Raw genomic sequence first — 19,147 nt, 5'->3', positions numbered from 1 at the left:
TTCTCCCTGCAACAGGAGCTCCACCAGCAGCACTATGACCGGGGCCACGTCCCTTATTTGACGCTCTCCTCATATTTCTCAAATTTAGGATCTTGCCTTAAATGGGTGTTTTTCTAATAGCAGAATAGAACCACAGTGTGTAAAGGGTGTATCTCACACGTACAGATGCAGACTAGGCCGCAATTTAAGATTTTTTCCCAAAATGGGTGTTTTTCTAATAGCAGAATAGAACCACAGTATCTAAAGGGTGTATCTTACACGTACAGATGCAGACTAGGCCACAATTAAGGATTGTTTTATTAATGGGAGAATAGAACCACAGTATGTAAAGGGTGTTTCTCACAATGACATATACAGCAAAGGCTGCAAAATTTTGTTTTTTGCCCAAAATGGGTGTTTTTTTTATAGCAGAATAGAACCACAGTATGTAAAGGGTGTATCTCACACGTACAGATGCAGACTAGGCCGCAATGAAAGATTTTTGCCCAAAATGGGTGTTTTATTAATAGCAGAATAGAACCACAGTATCTTAAGGGTGTATCTCACAATGAAATATGCAGCAAAGGCTGCAAAATTAAGTTTTTTGCCCAAAATGGGTGTTTTTCTAATAGCAGAATAGAACCACAGTTTCTAAAGGGTGTATCTCGCAATGACATATGCAGCAAGGGCTGCAATATTAAGTATTTTGCCCAAAAAGGGTGTTTTTTTACTAACAGAATATGACAGCTGTATATAACGCTTAAATTTCACATGTGCAGATGCAGCAAGGGCTGTAAAATTGTGTATTTTGCCCAAAAAGGATGTTTTTTAAAACCCAGAAAATTATAGCTGTCTTTCTAGCTTAAATTGCACACTGACTAATGCGCAAGAGGCTCAAGATGAAGGTTATTGCCAAAAATTGATGTTTTTTCAAAGCCAGAAAATTATTGAAGTATTTCAAACTTGTATTTAACAATAACAGATGCAGCAAAGGCTGCAATATTAAGTATTTTGCCCAAAAAGGGTATTTTTTACTAACAGAATATGACAGCTGTATATAAAACGCTTGAATTTCACACGTGCAGATGCAGCAAGGGCTGTAAAATTGTGTATTTTGCCCAAAAAGGGTGTTTTTTAAAACCCAGAAAATTATAGCTGTATTTCTAGCTTAAATTGCACACTGACTAATGCTGCAAAGGCACCAGATGTAGGATATTGCCAAAAAAGGGTGTTTTTTTTAAAGCCAGATTATTATTGCAGTATTTCAAGCTTGGATTTGAATGTCACAAAAGCACATATGCAGTGCTGGTGCACTGAGCTTGCATAAAATGGCCTCCGCCGCCCACCTAACTAACAGATGGATAAAAGTTATTTTTCTCTGTCACTGGGCTCAGGGCAGGGTAAATAGATTGTGCACTGCACCCACACAACTAAATCTATGTAGATCGCTCAGTTCAATTGGAGTTCTGATTAAAGATTCTATCCTATTCTCTCCCTCACAGCAGCAGCAAAATCCTCTCCCTACACTAGTAACAGCAGAGTGACAAGCAGCGCTATGTGACTCCAGCTTATATAGAGGCTGGGTCACATACTGCACTGGCCAATCACAGCCATGCCATTAGTAGGCATGGCTGTGATGGCTTCTAAGGGCACACAGTTAAACGCTTGTTGATTGGCTGCTCAGCAGCCTTTCGAAAAGCGCTAAGAAATCGCCGAACAGCGAAGCCGAACCCAAACTTTTACAGAAATGTTCGGGTTCGGCTCTGGGGTCCAAAAATCCTAAAGTTCGGTATGAACCCCAACTTTACAGTTCAGGTTCGCTCAACCCTAGTTTTCACCTTTTTTAGTGTCTGAGGTGTGGGAGTTCTGTGAAGAGACAAGATAAGAGTGTTAATGCTGCTTCACATAACAAGAAATAGTCAAAATGTACAAGTCTCGGGCCTAAAAGTAATTGTAGGTTATTGCTGGACTTTTGGAATCATTGATGCAGAGATTATGTGCAATTACAATATAACAGGAAAAGCAGAGGACATAATTAAACACCACCAAGTCATTTTTCACAGTTTTCTGTTTTATTAGAATATTCTTTAGAATTATGTTAATTTATTTTACTTTACAGGGAGTGGCCGAACTAGTGAAACAAGTGAAAAGCCTTCCAACAGTAAATTACAATCTATTGAAGTACATTTGTAGGTAAGATTTGTATGTAACACATAAGCAATAAAAATTAGGTAACCTATTATTGTATAAAAAAAATTCATGTTAACTTATTTTTAATGAAATCCTCAAGGAACTTATATAGGGATCATTATGGACAGAAACTTGTTTAAAATATACCATGACAATTTCTCCCTTTTTTATTGATAAAATAAAAAAGAACTTAAACAGTAGATAGAATTCACTTTTTATTTGGTAATTTTTTTAAGTTAGTGTGCCAAGCCTTTTGTATACATTGCAGATGTTCCCTTGCCTTATGAAACATCAAGATATAATACTTATAAATTTGAAATTTTCGAGATTTATATGGACTGGAAAACAAGCAATGGTATTAATGTTAAAGCATACCAGGGTTTTATTTAAAAAAAACTGCATAATGGCTGTGCTTCATTTTATAATTATAACTGTGTAGGAACAGGTCTTTGGGGCTTCCCAGCCATATTTCATGTTTCTGCTGCACAGCCAGATGCATTTCTCTTACAAGCAGTGAGTGTCACCCGTCTATGGAATTTGCCAGCACTGTACTGCTGTGACCTCGCTTTCATTACTTCCTACTATATTTGTTTTATTTTAGGGAGCTCAGAAAGGAGTGGGAATTCAGACTTACAGACACACAGGCACTTTTCTGCTCTTCAAAAAGCTGTGTAGAGGCAGTGCATCTATCAAGCTCAGGAGCTCAGCTAGCTCTGACACAACCCCATTTCCTGTGAACCGTCTCTGTTAGTAGAGACGGATCTATCCCAACAACATTCAGCGGACTGAAAATTAGGTGGAAGCCCCTAGTGGCCATAACTTTAATGCATTTTTTTTTTTTAGGTGAATGCAGGCACATTTTTTTAAAATAAAGTGATTCAGAAATTTGCTAATTACACCATTTTCTTTTAAATCAAATTGCGTGATAGCACAGTGGCTCTTTGAGAATGGGTAACCCATTGACGTGTGTTACTTGGAGGCCATTTTTACTTTACACCTGTTCTGATGACTACAATGCAGCATAATGTAAGCGATTGAGCTGTCAGTAACTAACCTCTACAATTTGACCATTTCTGTAAACATAGACCTTAGATTTTCTGTATCTTCTTTGACTGAAAGATAAAAAGAAGTTGTGTATATGTAACCAAAAACATCTAGATTTATTTTATTATATGTGCTAGGTTTCTGGATGAAGTTCAGTCATATTCTGGGGTAAATAAAATGAGTGTACAGAACCTAGCTACAGTATTTGGTCCCAACATTTTGCGTCCGAAGGTGGAGGATCCTATGACTATAATGGAAGGTAAGTTAGATGCAAAAATTTTACAGTGTGGTCAACATTTTCTGTATTAAATAGGTTTATATATATTTGATGGGATTCATCAGGAGAACTATTAGATGATCTAATATGGCCTTTATTCCTGAAATAGCATTATATTTGGTCACTTACTGGGTATAGAAGCACCTACTAGTTTATCTCTATTAGGACTTATTCTTAGTGACCGATACACTTTAATGAAGCATATGTCTGGTATACTAAAAAGTTAAATGTTTGTGTAGACAGAACATATGATATCATTGTTACACTGCTGTACATGCCAGCATATTAGCATATTCTACTGCTTTAAGAATCTTATAGGAACCACATCCTGCAATCTATATTGTCTTTATGTTGCATCACAGGAAAGATTCTGTATCATCAAAAAAGCCAGCTTAGTGATTTTGAAGATAATATACCTGCTGAAGGCATAAATGCAGAACTTGTAGGGGATTTGGATTAGAGATGCGTGAGAAAGGGAGGGAAAGAGAAATTAAAGCTTATTTGAATATCTTTCTCAGAAACCCAGTGATATGCAAATTACCTTTCCTTCCAAAAGGAAAAGAAAGCTAAGACTCTGTGATACCAGCATATGTAAGCTTGCTAATATGCTAATGTGAATATATTTTTCCCAGAAACCCAGAGGAGCATTGTTTGACCTATAGTACTCCTCATGTGCTCTCCATAAGGAGAAATAGCTTCCCCCTGGGACCTCAACCAAGGCCTCTCAGGAAGCTAACCTAGTTTTCTTTGTTAGGCTCTGACAATAGAAGAGATGTTTGTTTGTACATGACAGTTTTCTTTTTCTTTTGGAAGGAAGAATGGTTTGAACATCTCTTTCCAGAACAGTGTTGCATGGAGAGATTTAGTTTTAAGTGAAGACTGAATTGCATGTCTCTTTTCCAGAAGAGCATTAAGCATTTCTCTCTCTCTCTCTCTCTCTCTCTCTCTCTCTCTCTCTGATTCGTGTAGAACTCAAACAGAATTTTTTCAAGAATTTAGTGAATCAGATCTAAAATGAATTTTAAGAAAGTTGGTCATCTTCATTTCAGATCCTTGATCTTGTGGTCTGAGAAATTTATGTTCTACTAAAGACTTTAGTTACAAGCACATCATTAAGATTCCATGCAGGAATTTGGCTTATTAGCTTAGAAGATCATGGACTGCCTATATCCCTAATCCAAATAAACTGAAATTCTCAAGTGCTGATAAAGAGCTACATTTTAATGGCATATAATATACACTGCCTGTCCAAAAAAAAAGTCGCCACCTGGATTTAACTAAGCAAATAGTTATGAGCCTCCTATTGGATAATTACTGCTGACAATAAGTTATTTAACCCCAACTGGGGCAATGAGTTGCTTCTCATTTCTTAAACAACCATGTCGAAAGACACATCTCGTGGTCGTGGAAAAGATATTAGTCTGTTTGAGAAGGGTCAAATCGTTGGCATGCATCAAGCAGAGAAAACATCTAAGGAGATTTCAGAAACTACTAAAATTGGGTTAACTCCTTAAGGACAGCCTTATTTCACCTTAAGGACCAGGCCATTTTTTGCAAATCTGACCAGTGTCACTTTAAGTGGTGATAACTTTAAAACGCTTTGACTTATCCAGGCTATTCTGAGATTGTTTTTTCGTCACATATTGTACTTCATGACACTGGTAAAATGGAGTAAAAAAATAATAATTTTTATTTATAAAAAAAAATACAATTTGCAAATTTCCAAGTTTCAATTTCTCTACTTCTATAATACATAGTAATACCTACAAAAATAGTTATTACTTTACATTCCCCATATGTCTACTTCATGTTAGGATCATTTTGGGAATGACATTTTATTTTTGGGGGACGTTACAAGGCTTAGAAGTTTAGAAGTAAATCTTGAAATTTCTCAGAAATTTTCAAAAACCAACTTTTTAAGGACCAGTTCAGGTCTCAAGTCACTTTGTGAGGCTTACATAATAGAAACTACCCAAAAATGACCCCATTCTAGAAACTACACCCCTCAAGGTATTCAAAACTGATTTTTACAAACGTCGTTAACCCTTTAGGTGTTCCACAAGAATTAATGGAAAATAGAGATACAATTTCAAAATTTCACTTTTTTGGCAGATTTTTCATTTTAATTTTTTTTCCAGTTACAAAGCAAGGGTAACAGCCAAACAAAACTCTATATTTATGGCCCTGATTCTGTAGTTTACAGAAACACCCCATATGTGGTCGTAAACTGCTGTACGGGCACTCGGCAGGGCGCAGAAGGAAAGGAATGCCATACGGTTTTGTAAGGCAGATTTTGCTGGACTGTTTTTTTGACACCATGTCCCATTTGAAGCCCCCCTGATGCACTCCTAGAGTAGAAACTCCAAAAAAGTGACCCCATTTTAGAAACTACAGGATAGGGTGGAAGTTTTGTTGGTACTAGTTTAGGGTACATATGATTTTTGGTTGCTCTATATGACACTTTTTGTGAGGCAAGGTAACAAGAAATAGCTGTTTTGGCACTGTTTTATTTTTTGTTATTTACAAAATTCATCTGACAGGTTAGATCATGTGGTATTTTTATAGAGCAGGTTGTCACGGACGTGTCAATACCTAATATGTATACAATTTTTTTATTTATGTAAGTTTTACACAATGATTTTATTTTTGAAACAAAAAAAATCATGTTTTAGTGTCTCCATAGTCTGAGATTCATAGTTTTTTTCAGTTTTTGGGCGATTATCTTAGGTAGGGTCTCATTTTTTGCAGGATGAGATGACGGTTTGATTGGCACTATTGTGGGGTGCATATGACTTTTGGATCGTTTGCTATTACACTTTTTGTGATGTAAGATGACAAAAAATGGCTTTTTTTACACCGTTTTTTGAGGGGTTAGATCATGTGATATTTTTATAGAGCAACTTATTGCGGACGCGGCAGTACCTAATATGTATACTTTTTTTTTATTTATGTTAGTTTTACACAATGATTTCATTTTTGAAACAAAAAAAATCATGTTTTAGTGTTTCCGTAATCTGAGATCCATAGTTTTTTCAGTTTTTAGGAGATTATCTTGGGTAGGTATCATTTTTGCGGGATGAGATGACGGTTTGATTGGCACTATTTTGGGGTGCATATGACTTTTTGATCGCTTGCTATTACACTTTTTGTGATGTAAGGTGGCAAAAAATTGTATATTTAGCACAGTTTTTATTTTTTACGGTGTTCATCTGAGAGGTTAGGTCATGTGATATTTTTATAGAGCCGGTCGATACGGACACTGCGATACCTAATATGTATACTTTATTTTTATTTATGTAAGTTTTACACAATAATATAATGTTTGAAACAAAAAAAATCATGTTTTAGTGTCTCCATATTCTTAACCATAGTTTTTTCAGTTTTTTGGGCGATTGTCTCAGGTAGGGGCTAATTTTTTGCGGGATGAGTTGACGACTAGATGGGTACTATTTTGGTGGGTGTACTTGGTGTTGTACTTTTTGTGATGTAAGGTGACAAAAAAATGGTTTATTTAGCACAGTTTTTATTTTTTATTTTTTACGGTGTTCATTTGAGGGGTTAGGTCACGTGATATATTTATAGAGCCGGTCGATATGCACGCGGCGATACCTAATATGTAAATTTTTTTTTTTTCCTATTTTTTACCTTTTTTTTACTTTATTTGGGGAAAATTATGTTTTTGTTTATTTTTACTTGAAACTTTTAATTTTTGGGGGGGAAACTTTATTTTTTCAACTTTTTTTCCCTCAGGAAGGCAGCGGCGATGCCTCAGGAAGGCATCGCGCTGCCTTCCATGCCATCGGGTCCCCCCTACAGCCCCGTGGGGACCCGATGGCACCGCCGCCGCCCACAACATGAAAAGCTGCAAACCGCAGATCTGAATTGACCTGCGGTTTGCGGCGATCGCCGACATGGGGGGGGTCACGGGACCCCCCCGCGCATTTAACCAAGGTGCCTGCTCAATGATTTGAGCAGGCACCTTGTTCCGATCACCGCCCGCCGCGCGGCGGTGATCGGAAATACACAGGGCGTACAGGTACGCCCTGTGTCCTTAAGTACCAGGACATCAGGGCGTACCTGTACGCCCTGTGTCCTAAAGAGGTTAAGAACTGTCCAACGCATTATTAAAAACTGGAAGGATAGTGGGGACCCATCTTATTCGAGGAAGAAATGTGGCGGGGGAAAAAATCCTGAATGATCGTGATCGGCGATCACTTAAACGTTTGGTGAAATCAAATCGAAGAAAACAACAGTAGAACTCAGGGCTATGTTTAATAGTGAAAGTAAGAGCATTTCCACATGCACAATGCGAAGGGAACTCAAGGGATTGGGACTGAACAGCTGTGTAGCCGTAAGAAAAATACTAATCAGTGAGGCAAACCAGAAAAAAAAAGGCTTCAATTTGCTATGGAGCATAAAGATTGGACTCTGGAGCAATGGAAGAAGGTAATGTGGTCTGATGAGTCCAAATTTACCTTGTTCCAGAGTGATGAGCGCATCAGGGTAAGAAGAGAGGCAGATGAAGTGATGCACCCATCATGCCTAGTGCCTACTGTACAAGCCTTCGGGGGCAGTGCTATGATCTGGGGTTTCTGCAGTTGGTCAGGTCTAGGTTCAGCAACAGTATTTTCTCCATGAATGAGGTCAGCTGACTACCTGAACTTACTGAATGACCAGGTTATTCCATCATTGTTTTTTGTCTTCCCTGATGGCACGGGCATATTCCAAGATAACAATGCCAGGATTCATCGGGCTCAAATTGTGAAAGAGTGGTTCAGGGAGCATGATACATTATTTTCACACATGGATTGGCCACCACAGAGTCCAGACCTTAACCCCATTGAGAATCTTTGGGATGTGCTGGAGAAGGCTTTGCGCAGCAGTTAGACTATACCATCATCAATGCAAGATCTTGGTGAAAAATTAATGCAACACTTGTGACATTGCAGAAGCTTATTGAAACAATGCCACAGCGAATGCGTGCCGTAATCAAAGCTAAAGGCTTTTTTTTGGTGGTAAATTTTTTTGGGGACAGGCAGTGTATGTAGTAGCCAATATATCATGCATGCTATACAATAAAATATTACAATTTCCCTAGTCTTTTTATATCAGCTACTCATGGTTTTTAAGATGTCTGCTTGCAGTCAATAAATAAGGGCTTATCAGTATGTCTTTAAGTATGTCTTTGGAGTGTGGAAGGAAACCGGAGTACCCAAAAAAAAAATGCGCAAACACGGGGAGAACATGCAAACTCCATGCAGATGTTGTCCTTGGTCAGATTCGAACCTAGGATCCCAGCACTGCAAGGCACCAGTGCTTACCACTGAGTGTCCCAGTTATGGATTTCACCCATATATTCACCCATATATTCAGTGCTCCAGCTACACAGTGCACCCATATTTACAGTAATTGGCAGAGAGTGCCTCATGCCTTCTTCTTGTTCCAGTAGTGTTCAATAGGAAGTGACTTCTGAGCAGCCAATCAGTGGCTGTTCACAAGTAAATTCCTCATTCTGCAGGGGTCTTAAGAATCAAAGGTGATGTCTGGGCACCAATCCCCATCACATATGCTGTGGCCAGACTAAATATGCCACTCTGGTTATGTAATTGTGCACATGGTATAACCAAAATTGTTTTAATTTTTTTGCAGGTACAGTTGTGGTTCAGCAGTTAATGGCAGTGATGATAAGTGAACATGAAATACTTTTCCCCAAAGATGGAGACACCCAAACTCAAACTGGACAAGAGAAGAGCAACAATAATAATGAATCACAAAAGAAAATGATTTTAGGGCAAATACAAAACAAAGAGAACAATAACACAAAGGATATAGCAGTGAGACGTTGTTCATGGGAGAAAGCTGATTCTCCCCAAAGGTCCACTGTTGACAATGGTTCTCCCACTGGACTCTCAGGAAGCAAATCTAATAGCCCAAGGAACAGCATTCACAAACTTGATGTTACCCGAAGTCCACCACTAATGGTGAAAAAAAATCCAGCATTTAATAAAGGTAGTGGAATTGTCACAAATGGGTCCTTCAGCAGCTCAGTGGAAGTGCATGACAAGCATCACTCATTACCTAATGCTACATTACAGGCTAGAAGAACCTCTTCTCTAAAGAGCTCGGGAACAAAAATGGGTACCCACAGTGTACAAAATGGAGCAGTCAAAATGGGAGTGTCCAGTACAGACACAATGAGCAATGCTTTGAACAGTCGGACCACAAGTTGGCTTCCCAATGGGTATGTCACATTAAGAGATAACAAACAGAAGGACTGCACTGGTGAATCAATGCAACAGCACAGGTTGTCTACGTATGATAATGTCCAGCAACAGTTCTCTATAGTGAACTCTGATGACAAGCAAAGCATAGACAGTGCAACATGGTCTACATCCTCGTGTGAAATATCCCTTCCTGAAAACTCCAATTCCTGCCGCTCTTCTACAACTACTTGTCCAGAGCAAGACTTTTACTGTGGAAATTTTGAAGACCCAGTTTTAGATGGCCCTGTTAATGAGGATATTAACAATCCAGCGGACTTTGAGACCAAATTCGACAGGAGAAGTGCCGGAGGCCGCAGTAGCAGGGCTACCAGCAGTAGTGACAACAGTGAGACCTTCGTAGTCAGTAATTCAAGTAATCACAGTGCACTGCACAGCCTTGTGTCAAGTTTGAAGCAGGAAATGTCAAAACAAAAAACGGAGTATGAAACACGAATAAAAAGGTATTATTGATATGATGTATTGCGTTTATAAAGCAATAGTATTCTCCCAAAAGTGATAGCATATATGGAAGAGAGTAATATGCCAGATATTGTAACTTAGAATAAATTCAAGAATATCTCGTCATACTTAAAGGGTTTCTCCGGGAATTATGAAAAGAAAAATATTTAAATATTACTTTATTATAAATATATTCCCAAATGCCTTTCATTCGTTATAATAGTTCGTTTTGTCTAAGGAGCAATCATTTAGAGAAATAAATTGGCCGCCGTCCTATTAGTACACACAAAACCTGTTATAATTACAACACTGAGGTAAAGAGCTGCCTCAGTCTCCTCTCTGCTCTGCTTGTCTGGGATTATTATTCTGAATACAGATGATAAGATCTTCAGCTGAATCTCTGAAGGAATGGAGTTCACGAGGAGACATGAAGTAAAGAGAAGACAGACAGGACAGACTGTGGTAATGTGTTGCTGTGGTAATGGAGTCTTCATACAAGTGCTGATTATCTACACCCCTACCTCCTCTCTGTACTTCATATCTCCTCATTAACTCCATTCTTACAGAGATTCAGCTTAAGATCATATTAAACTGTATACAGGATCATAACCCCTGACAAATAGGAGATGAGGCAGCTGTTTAGCTCAGTGTTGTTAAGTAACTTGTCCTCCTGTGTGAAAAGGACAGGTTTTGTGTGTACTAATAGAATGGCGGACACTTTATTTCTCCTGATGATTGCTTCATAGACAAAATGAGCCATTATAACTAATGAAAGGTATTTGGGAATATATTTATAATAAAGTAATATTTAATATATATTACTTTAATATTATTTTTTTTATTCCCGGAGAACCCCTTTAAAAAGGATTTCCACCAAAACATTTAAAATGGCCCTGTACTAGTAAATCAAAAGTTAAAGGGGGTGTTTCACTTCATCAAATGGCATTTATCATGTAGACAAATTTAATACAAGGCACTCACTAATGTACTGTGATTTTCCATAATGTCTCCTTTGCTGGCTTGATTCATTTTTCATCACATTATACCCTGCTTGTTTCCATGGTTATAACCACCCTGTAGTCCAGCAGTGGTGGCCAAGCTTGCACCTTTTTCTATTATGTGCAAGCACCAATGCTTCTGGATTGCAGGGTAGTTGTAACCATGGATACGAGCCGTGTATAATGTGATGGAAAAATGAGTCAAGCCAGCAATGGAGGCAATATGGAAAATCACAGTACATTAGTAAGTGCCTTATATTACCTTTACCTACGTGATAAATGCCATTTCCTGAAGTGAGACAACCCCTTCAAAGCAGCAGCCAAAGTTTGGACATTATACTTATTTACTTACTTTCACATTTTTTTGCAGTGGCTGCAGGAAGTACAGCCACATTGCTTGTCACCATTCATTAATTTCTCAGAAACTGAGAATAAAAGGGTTATATTATGATGCCATTTTTTTTAGCTTGTTATACATAAATTATATATAAATTTGTAAATAACATTGATAATTTGACAGCCAATAAGGCTATAATTACTGATATCACTTTTGTAAAAAAAAAATATGTGAACTTGTTGAAATCTCTATGTGAAGTGAAGAAAAATTTTATTCCAAACTTGTCTGCAGCACTACCTTTTGATTTACTAATATATGGGTTAGAGATGAGCAAACTTCTTGAAAACCACTTTGGGTCTGAATTGATTGTATGCGAATCAGAGAGAGAAACTTAATTCTCATCTAGAAAAGAAATGTGCAAATCAGTTCTCCTTCCAAAAGGCAAAGAAAAATGAGTGTCCACATATGACACTTATCTGGTATAAAAATAAAAAATAAAAAAAACATGCAACTTAGTCTCCCTTATAAATGATTTTAAAAAAAAGTGTCTTTATCAGAGCTGAAAAATGTGGTTTTGCTAGCTGAGAGGTCTTTGTTCGGGATCTGGGGGGGTACTTTTTTCATTATGGAGAGAACCTAGTATGTGTGAGGAGTATTGTAGGCTTTAGCTTTCTGGGAAAAAATATGCAAATTAGCACATCTTACATCTGCTGGCGTCAGATGGGTTTGGCTTTCTTTTCCTTTTAGAAGGGAAGACAATTTGCATATCTTTGGGTTTCTGAGAAAGATATTCAAATTGGCTTAAAGAGGCATAAGGGTAATCACCTGGAAAGAGCTGCTTAACACTCTTTTTTTATTTTTGAAGGAAGAGTGATTTTGTATGCCTCTTTACTAGAGAAGTGTTACACGGGGGCACTCAGTATTCTTTTCTATTTAGAAGGAGAATTAATTAGCATTTATTTTTATTGGGATGGATTCCAAATCAATTTGCTCATCTCTAATATGGGCATTTTTACATTTTGGGTAGAAATCCTTTTTAGTCATGTCAAGGGAGTACATATCATAGAGCTAGCCCATGTAATTGCTATTGGGCACTTGGAGAGGTGGAGCTAGTCCAGGTTTGCCTCATCTCCATTGCTATTAAGTAGCAAGAATCTGGACATGATTCCCCTTTAGAAAGGAATTGAATTGTTCACTGGTTCATGCTGCTCATCTGTAATATTTAATATTTTCACTATAAAGGTCCTTTTACACTGGCAAATGATCAGGTCAGTTATTGGGAATGAGCGCTTGAAGAAATACTTGTTCCCGAAAATTGTCCTATATAAAAGGTGCCACAGCAAACGTTCTTTAACAGGGTGATTGTGTCTTTTGGCAAACAACTAAAATCATTGCTTCTGTGCAGCAGATAATACTGTATAATCTGCTGCTCAGGAACAATGATTTTCTATGCACTCATCTCCACTGATGATCATTCATTTATTGGAAACATTTTGTTCATTCCTGATAATTGCATGAAACATGTTTGTGTAAAGGATCTTTATGCAAATGTAGAACTGTCCGATATTGGAAATTATTGTATTTTAAATTATTGGATAAAAAACTGAATGTTTAAATGGTTTCTATCACTTTGTTTGACATATTTAGCTGTCAGACACTAGCGATCCGCTAGTGTCTGCTCTAACAAACCATCCTAATATGATAGGTTTTGGGGCAGCCGTTTCGCTACAATAAGAACTTATATCTATATGCTAATGAGCCTCTAGGTGCTATGGGGGCGTCATTAGCACCTAGAGGCTCCGTCTACCTTCATAAACTGCCGCCGCCCACCGCGTCCCTCCAGCCCGCCCATCTCCTGCTGAATGCGATCCTCCCCGTGCGCGTCTCTGTTCGGCGCATGCGCAGTGAATGTCTGACCGCTTCCCTGCACAGACATCTCCACTGCGCCTGTTCCTCGGAGCACTATGATGTCATCGGCGCAGGCACAGTGGAGATGTCTGAGCAGGGAAGCGGTCAGACATTCACTGCGCATGCGCCGAACAGAGACGCGCACGGGGAGGATCGCATTCAGCAGGAGATGGGCGGGCTGGAGGGACGCGCTGGGCGGCGGCAGTTTATGAAGGTAGTTGGAGCCTCTAGGTGCTAATGACGCCCCCATAGCACCTAGAGGCTCATTAGCATATCTATATAAGTTCTTATTTTAGCGAAACGGCTGCCCCAAAACCTATCATATTAGGATGGTTTGTTAGAGCAGACACTAGCAGATCGCTAGTGTCTGACACCTAAATATGTGATACGAAGTGATAGAAACCCTTTAAATGGCTCTGACCTTTAATATTGAGACAATTCCTTTCAAACTGTGTTCATTAATTAACAGATCACCCAAGCTATTGCTCCCATCAAGCCCAATAAACAACTGATTTTGTCAAGGGAAGCTGTGGGCAGCCAAGCATTTAGCTACTCCAGGGGAAATGTAGTTTCACATGGCAGCCATTCAGATGAATGGTGCTCATGTGACACAAAGACAGCTCAAGTCTGCCAGAACATTAGCTGCTTGTATCAAGATGCACTCTTATATGGTGTATAGAAGTGGCTCCAGAGTAGGGGACCCTCTCTATGAAGTACTAAAGGGATATTTGGACAGGGGTTGTCTGTGGAACAAAACTTCTTTAACTGTATATGTCTCTACATTTTCTTTTTTTGTTCCATATAATTTATACATTTTCAGAAACACAAATAAAAATAAACACAAACAGAAAATACGCTAAGAGCATCATAACTAAATAGAACTATCCAAACTGTATCATCGACCCCCTCCCCAAATAAAATGTAATTAATATTTTAATAATCTCTCTAACCCATTTTCACAATTACTTTGGAACCTGAACCTATCTATCAATCAAAAATGTCCCACATTCTACGTATTTCTTCAAATTTTGCCAATTTATCAAATCTAACTGAATGTAATCTTTCACCACACTTAATTAAATGTATCCTCTCTATTAAATCCCTTAAGAACAGAACTCTTTTAATTCCTGCCAGGTATGTTTTTCCAGCTGCCAGTATATGCCCAATCAAATTATTGATTTTCTTGGGAACCAAAGTTCATTCCCAATAGATACACTTCAAGGTCACTCGTGTTCCTACTACTTTATACAACATCTCTGAAACTTCCCTCCAGAACCTACCTACTATATATCACAATCCCATTACATACAGTGGATATAAAAAGTCTACACACCCCTGTAAAAATTAGACAAAGATAAATCATTTCAGAACTTTTTCCACCTTTAATGTGACCTATAAACTGTACCACTCAATTAAAAAACAAACTGAAATCTTTTAGGTGGAGGGAAGAAAACAAAATAAACAAAAATATTGCAGTTGCTTATAACTGGGGATGCAGCTGTGTTCAGAATTAAGCAATCACATTGAAAATCATGTTAAATAGGAGTCAACATACACCTGCCATCATTTAAAGTGCCTCTGATTAACCCCAAATAAAGTTCAGCTGCTCTAGTTGGTCTTTCCTGAAATTTTCTTAGTCGCATCCCACAGCAAAAGCCATGGTCCACAGGGAACTTCCAAAGCATCAGAAGGATCTCATTGTTAAAAGGTATCAGTCAGTAGAAGGGTACAAATTGTTTTCCAAGGCATTAGATATACCATGGAACACAGTGAAGACAGTCATCATCAAGTGGAGAAAATATGGCACAACAGTGACATTACCAAGAACTGGATGTCCCTCCAAAATTGATGAAAAGACAAGAAGAAAACTCGTCTAGGAGGCTACCAAGAGGCCTACAGCAACATTAAAGGAGCTGCAGGAATATCTGGCAAGTACTGGCTGTGTGGTACATGTGACAACAATCTCCCGTATTCTTTATATGTATGGGCTATGGGGTAGAGTGGCAAGACGAAAGCCTTTTCTTACGAAGAAAAACATCCAAGCCAGGCTACATTTTGAAAAAACACATCTGAAGTCTCCCAAAAGCATGTGGGAAAAGGTGTTATGGTCTGATAAAACCAAGGTTGAACTTTTTGGCCATAATTCCAAAAGATATGTTTGGCGCAAAAACAACACTGCACATCACCAAAAGAACACCATACCCACATTGAAGCATGGTGGTGGTAGCATCATGCATTGGGGCTGTTTTTCTTCAGCTGGAACTGGGGCCTTAGTTAAGCTAGAGGGGATTATGAACAGTTCCAAATACCAGTCAATATTGACACAAAACCTTCAGGCTTCTGCTAGAAAGCTGAACATGAAGAGGAACTTTATCTTTCAGCATGACAACAACCCAAAGCATGCATCCAAATCAACAAAGGAATGGCTTTACCAGAAGAAGATTAAAGTTTTGGAATGGCCCAGCCGAGCCCAGACCTGAATCCGATTGAAAATCTGTGGGGTGATCTGAAGAGGGCTGTGCACAAGAGATGCCCTCGCAATCTGACAGATTTGGAGTGTTTTTGCAAAGAAGAGTAGGCAAATCTTGCCAAGTCAAAATGTGTCATGGTGATAGACTCATACCCAAAAAGACTGAGTGCTGTAATAAAATCAAAAGGTGCTTCAACAAAGTATTAGTTTAAGGGTGTGCACACTTATGCAACCATATTATTTTAGTTTTATATTTTTTCTTCCCTCCACCTAAAAGATTTCAGTTTGTTTTTCAATTGAGTGGTACAGTTTATAGGTCACATTAAAGGTGGAAAAAGTTCTGAGATGATTTATCTTTGTCTCATTTTTTTACATCACAGAAACCTGAAATTTTAACAGGGGTGTGTAGACTTTTTATATCCACTGTATGCTTTAATGTTCCTTTCTCACCAAACCACCCACTATAACATTTATCATTATTCGTATCCTGGCTATTCTACGTGGAGTCAAATAAGCTCTATGATATTGACTGTATATTTTCTAATGAATCCATAATCATGTGCAAACCCTTAGCCTTCAATTAAGTCCCACACAATCCAGGCTGAGAATGTGATTTATCTATATCTTATATTGGTTATTAAATACCCATGTTACTCACCACATTTTGTTTTTCTTCAGCCTGGAACAAAGAAATCTAACTCTGGAGACAGAAGTTCTTTCCTTGCATGAAGAATTAGAACAAGAGAAGAAAAAATACACAATGGTAGAAATTAAAATGAGGAATGCAGAACGTGCAAAAGAGGATGCAGAGAAAAGAAATGATATGTTGCAAAAGGAGATGGAGCAATTTTTCTCAACCTTTGGAGACCTGACAGTTGAACCTCGTAGACCAGAAAGAGGGAACACAATATGGATTCAATGAAGTGGCCCACAGTATGTTGGACAGTGAGACGTAGCTGTAGATTTCTATGGAAAGGGTAGGCAGGTGGCTGGTCACCTGATATTCCTATTACTTGGTACTCTCTGAAAGGAAAGAGACTACAACTAACCAACATCTTAAGCAGTATCCGCCTAACAGAGTCTATTCTATTACATGCTCCATAATGCTACTGTCAAGTGTTACAACTGGATGTGTGTACATAGATAAAAACAAAGTGTTATGTTATAAAAGCTGAATTATAATAATGCAAGTATTGTATTTAAAATGGCAAATTGATATGTTGTTGCAGTCAAGCTTTATATGAAGTCTATATACCCTCGCACTTAAACATAATACAATATTTTTGCGCATTGTGCTACCATCAGCTTATTTTGTATATTAATTGTTAATTCCTGTGTTGACAGGGAATGAACAAATAAAAATCACATAGGATGATACTTTGTGAATATGATGTTTGTGCCAACCAACTTGCCTATGACCAAAAGAGAGTGTACAGAATTTTATAAAGCATTGCAAAAAGATGGGTCATGCCTGAGTCCCTTTTTTTATTTACAAAATCAGATTTTTGTTGCTATATTAAAAAAAAAAGGAAAGAAAAAAGAATTGGATATCTTTTAGATAAATCTTAAAATATTTCATTGGTAAATTCTTTTGACTTATCTGCCTGTACTGAGCTGGCAACTACATGAATACAGCGCTACTTTGGGGTGGGTAGGGAAGGGGGACTCCATATAAATTTTTATGAAGTTAGAATGAGATGACAAATGATCCTGTAGATATGATGTGTAGGTGTCCCAATACTTTTGTCCATAAAGTGTACGTCAACAGGGATTGCAATTTTTGTACTGATAGGCTTGCTCTAAGCTATTTAAAGGGGGTTTTCGCGATTACTATGGTTTTTACCAGATAAGCCACTGTAGATGTTTACCTCATGTACATCTTCTCCATGCCTTTTTTTTTTTCAATTTGGACTCTCCTGATCCGTTTTCACCATGTAAACAAATCATTCTGTTGCTGTATCCAACCAAACCCATGATGCACTTTTCCTTTCTCTGCAACAGCCCTAGCAACACCAATAACAATGCCCAGATAGTTTATAGTTCCTCCTACCCAGCCACACTCCCCTATCACTGCTCCTGTTGCTGCTATGACACGTCCATAGACATATATTCACGGATTGATCGATATAAGTGGGTCTCTAATTAATTACTTTCACGGAAAGGTGAGGCTCTAAAAGAACTAATCTTTATCAAATGCAAAATAGGTAAACATAACAAAATTTGGGGTAATATCTTTACCCTCAAAAAACTAAAACAGAACACTTGGTGAAACCGTGTGACCTAGAATACATAGAGGACTTAAACAAATAGGTTGTATGTGTCCAAAATGTAGTGGTAACGCTCAGTATGTACACCTGGGCTCCACTGGGCTGGTTATCACCAAAATCTATCAACACTGCACGGTCGTCATTTTGTCCAGAAAATGGTGTGGGTGATCACACCTACTGGTTATCGCCATGTGTATATCCAGGAGGGATTGGGATGGTGCAAGCTAATTCATTACCAACATGGGCTCTATGTTAATGTTCTATTAAAAGCCCCTGGTAGTAGCCTCAGCAATATCAACCATCTCAGGGTTTAATGGCCACCTTAGTTATGGTGCCTGCAACCCTGATTGGAAAAGGTAATGTTGAGGCTACTACCAGGGGCTTTTAATAGAATGCTAATATAGAGCCCATGTTGGTAATAAATTAGCCTGCACCAGCCCAATCCCTCCTGGATATACACACTTCAGGCCGATAACTAGTAGGTGTGATCATACACACCATTTTCTGGAGATACTGACAACTGCAGTGTTGGTATTAAACACGTGTTATATTTTGGTGATAACTGGCCCAGTGGAGCCCAGGTGTACATACTGAGCGTTACCACTTAATTTTCGACACACACAACCTTAGTTAAATGTCTTAGTTGTCCATAGCAAGCAATCAGAGCTCAGCTTTAAATTTTTGAGAGCCCTGTAGAAACTGAAAGCTGAGCTCTGATTGGTTACTATGGGCAACTAAGACAGATTTACTGTGAGGCAGTTTGATTTGGAGATTTTGGAGACGGGCTACTTTTTTGTGGGTCACCCACAACGACACTCCCAGACACCTACTGTACAACACAGGCCCAGTATCTCCAATTTTTCCGATCAAAGGGAGCCCCATATTTTCATAAATGAGGCTTGTAGGTGAGATTTTTCAAAAACATAAAAATAGGCCAAGGCAAAAGTGACAGTAT

The 19,147-nt window shown here is 38.3% G+C and overlaps 1 protein-coding gene across 4 annotated transcripts in view; it reads left to right on the top strand.

Moving 5' to 3' along the window:
* Positions 1–17,821, top strand: part of ARHGAP24 (Rho GTPase activating protein 24) — a 748,539-nt gene extending 730,718 nt beyond the window's left edge. For all 4 annotated transcript variants that reach the window (XM_040417986.1, XM_040417985.1, XM_040417988.1 and 1 more), the window contains 4 exons: positions 2,099–2,172; positions 3,351–3,472; positions 9,140–10,214; positions 16,604–17,821. In XM_040417986.1, the coding sequence (XP_040273920.1) occupies positions 2,099–2,172; positions 3,351–3,472; positions 9,140–10,214; positions 16,604–16,847 (1,515 nt within the window). In that variant the 3' untranslated portion in view covers positions 16,848–17,821. The remainder of the gene's footprint in view (positions 1–2,098; positions 2,173–3,350; positions 3,473–9,139; positions 10,215–16,603) is intronic.
* Positions 17,822–19,147: the final 1,326 nt, after the last annotated feature.

This window comes from Bufo bufo, chromosome 2, assembly GCF_905171765.1.
Source record: "Bufo bufo chromosome 2, aBufBuf1.1, whole genome shotgun sequence".
NCBI classification, from domain to species: domain Eukaryota; kingdom Metazoa; phylum Chordata; class Amphibia; order Anura; family Bufonidae; genus Bufo; species Bufo bufo.
The sequence above is the reverse complement of the archived record's forward strand: the minus strand, read 5'-3'. Positions and strand labels throughout refer to the sequence as shown.